At 28.4% G+C, this 2,298-nt stretch overlaps 1 protein-coding gene across 1 annotated transcript in view; it reads right to left on the bottom strand.

The window, feature by feature from the left end:
• LOC111712202 (uncharacterized) overlaps window positions 1-1,962 on the bottom strand; it is a 12,738-nt gene extending 10,776 nt beyond the window's left edge. Inside the window, exons 1-3 of the mRNA XM_023486750.1 lie at window positions 1,849-1,962; window positions 1,251-1,322; window positions 468-497 (exon numbers count right to left, since the gene is read on the bottom strand). Of these exons, the coding sequence (XP_023342518.1) occupies window positions 468-497; window positions 1,251-1,269 (49 nt within the window). The 5' untranslated portion in view covers window positions 1,270-1,322; window positions 1,849-1,962. The remainder of the gene's footprint in view (window positions 1-467; window positions 498-1,250; window positions 1,323-1,848) is intronic.
• Window positions 1,963-2,298: the final 336 nt, after the last annotated feature.

Here is a 2,298-nt window from a genome sequence, read left to right as displayed (position 1 = left end):
AAATCTAAATTATAATACTATCACGTGATGTTAAATCTTGTTTTGTTATAAAACAAATCTAAATAATAATACTACATATGATGTTAAATCTTGTTTTGTTATAAAACAAATCTAAATTATAATACTACACGTGATGATAAATCTTGTTTTGTTATAAAACCAATCTAAATTATAATTGTATAATTGTTTTGAATTTGTTTTTGAATTGACTTTGTAAATCATTTATGATTAAAACATCTACTTACAAAAATATTTGGTCAAAAATCTAAAACAAATATCCCTTATATTTGTATTTATTCATGTCAAGTATAAATTGAATTTTCTCGGCCCAGACTACGTGAAACGTTCGACCAATCCTAAATTGAAGAAAAAAGAGAAGTAATCACATTATTAAACTGAACACCAGACCTTTTCCTTCAAAGCTCTAGGGAGGCACTGTCCAAACAAACTTAGAGAAACAAACTTACCTTTCTTAAACACAAAATGGGAGAGCATTACTGAATAAATAGAACATGAAATAAAATAATATTCAAAAATAGATTTTATATTAAAAATAAAAATATTTTTTTGCCTTTTTTTTAGAGTTTGGAATGTTAATACATGACTCTGATAGTGCTTTGGTAATACATGACTCTGATAGTGCTTTGGTAATACAGGACTCTGATAGTACTCTGGTAATACAGGACTCTGATAGTTCTATGGTAACAAAGTACTCCGATGAGAGTCCTGAAAGAATGATTGTTTCACAAACTAGTGAAGGCATGATAAACATTCTTAATGTTCGGATTGTTAAGTTTGTTGAAATTTGTTAAATTGTTGAGAGTTTAGAGGGCCTAAACTTTTAAATTCAAGGGTTCAGGAATATCTTTATTAGACATTTTTAAATAAAATTCTTTCATAAATGTTTCATTTTAAAAATTACTTTAATTTGTCAGTAGATTTATACAACATTTGGGTGTATGAAATTTGAGCAGTATCTATCTCAATTCTCAGGTTTAGAAGATAACTGTCAACAGCCCAAATAAACCGATGAATTTAAATTTGCTACCTAATTTTCTGGATCTTTGATATTTCAAGTCTTATATAGCCAAAGTTTGACAATAAAAAACTTTATTTCAGCAGGTTGCAAAAATAAAGAAATAATGAATGTTGAATTTCCTTTACAAGAAGATTAAAAATAAGATAGTTCTTTTAAAAAAGATTTAAAAATTCACTTTAACGTTAAATTTTTTTTTTAATTTCATGGATTCCTAGAAACAGCAGTTTCATTCCTCTCCAGCCGACAATAAAAACTAGTTTAGTCTCAGCAGCATTCTAACAGACTAAAATTATAATAACCAATCAACTAATCAATCAGCTAATCAATCAACTAAACAATCAACTAATCAATCAACTAAACAATCAACTAATCTACCACCTAATTAATCAACTAATCAAGCAACGAAACAATCAACTAATCAATTAACTAAACAATCCACTAATCAATCAACTAATCAATGAACTAAACAATCAGCTAATCAATCAACTAAACAATCAACTAATCAATGAACTAAACAATCAACTAATCAATCAACTAAACAATCAACTAATCAATGAACTAAACCATTAGCTAATCAATCAACTAAACAATCAAAATCAACCAATAAATCAACTTACAAATACATGAACAGGATGTTCATACAAAAGAATTTTCTGTATGTTGATTACCATGTTTGTTAATCAAAATGTACAAAATGTATTTATAATGCCTTAGATTACAACTTTCCAGTTTTTAATGCTTTGAATACGTCTTTTTGGTAAAATATCAGGCTTAGAGAAAGATTAAAAAAAAATCAATTGTTTTCTTACTTTTGTTATTTATTTATTTGTGTCGGACAATTGTTGTAAAGAATCATTTGTCTCTGTTTTCATAATTGTTTCTGTCTTTTCTCCTTCATCTTCTTCTTCTAGAACATGTTTAATCTAGAATAAATAAACTACTTCTGTTTCTGCTTGTGCATTACCATCATATTGTTTTAAAGGGAGTGTACGCGTAATCTCAAGTGACCTTGTATTTAAAGGGACTGTACGCGTAATCTCAAGTGACCTTGTATTTAAAGGGACTGCACGCGTAATCTCAAGTAACCTTGTATTTAAAGGGAGTGTAAGCGTAATCTCAAGTGACCTTGTATTTAAAACAGTGTGTCCCCGATTCACATCGGTAACCAATATTCTATATTTTCCAGGAATAATTGTGACGGCATCCGTATTAGGTTAACAGAGTACGCTAGCGTACACTTCAATTTTACTGATTTTTAC

The sequence above is a fragment of the Eurytemora carolleeae genome, unplaced genomic scaffold (assembly GCF_000591075.1).
Source record: "Eurytemora carolleeae unplaced genomic scaffold, Eaff_2.0 scaffold495, whole genome shotgun sequence".
Classification (NCBI taxonomy): Eukaryota; Metazoa; Arthropoda; class Copepoda; order Calanoida; family Temoridae; genus Eurytemora; species Eurytemora carolleeae.
Note: the sequence above shows the minus strand (reverse complement) of the source record. Positions and strands in the feature narration are given on the sequence as shown.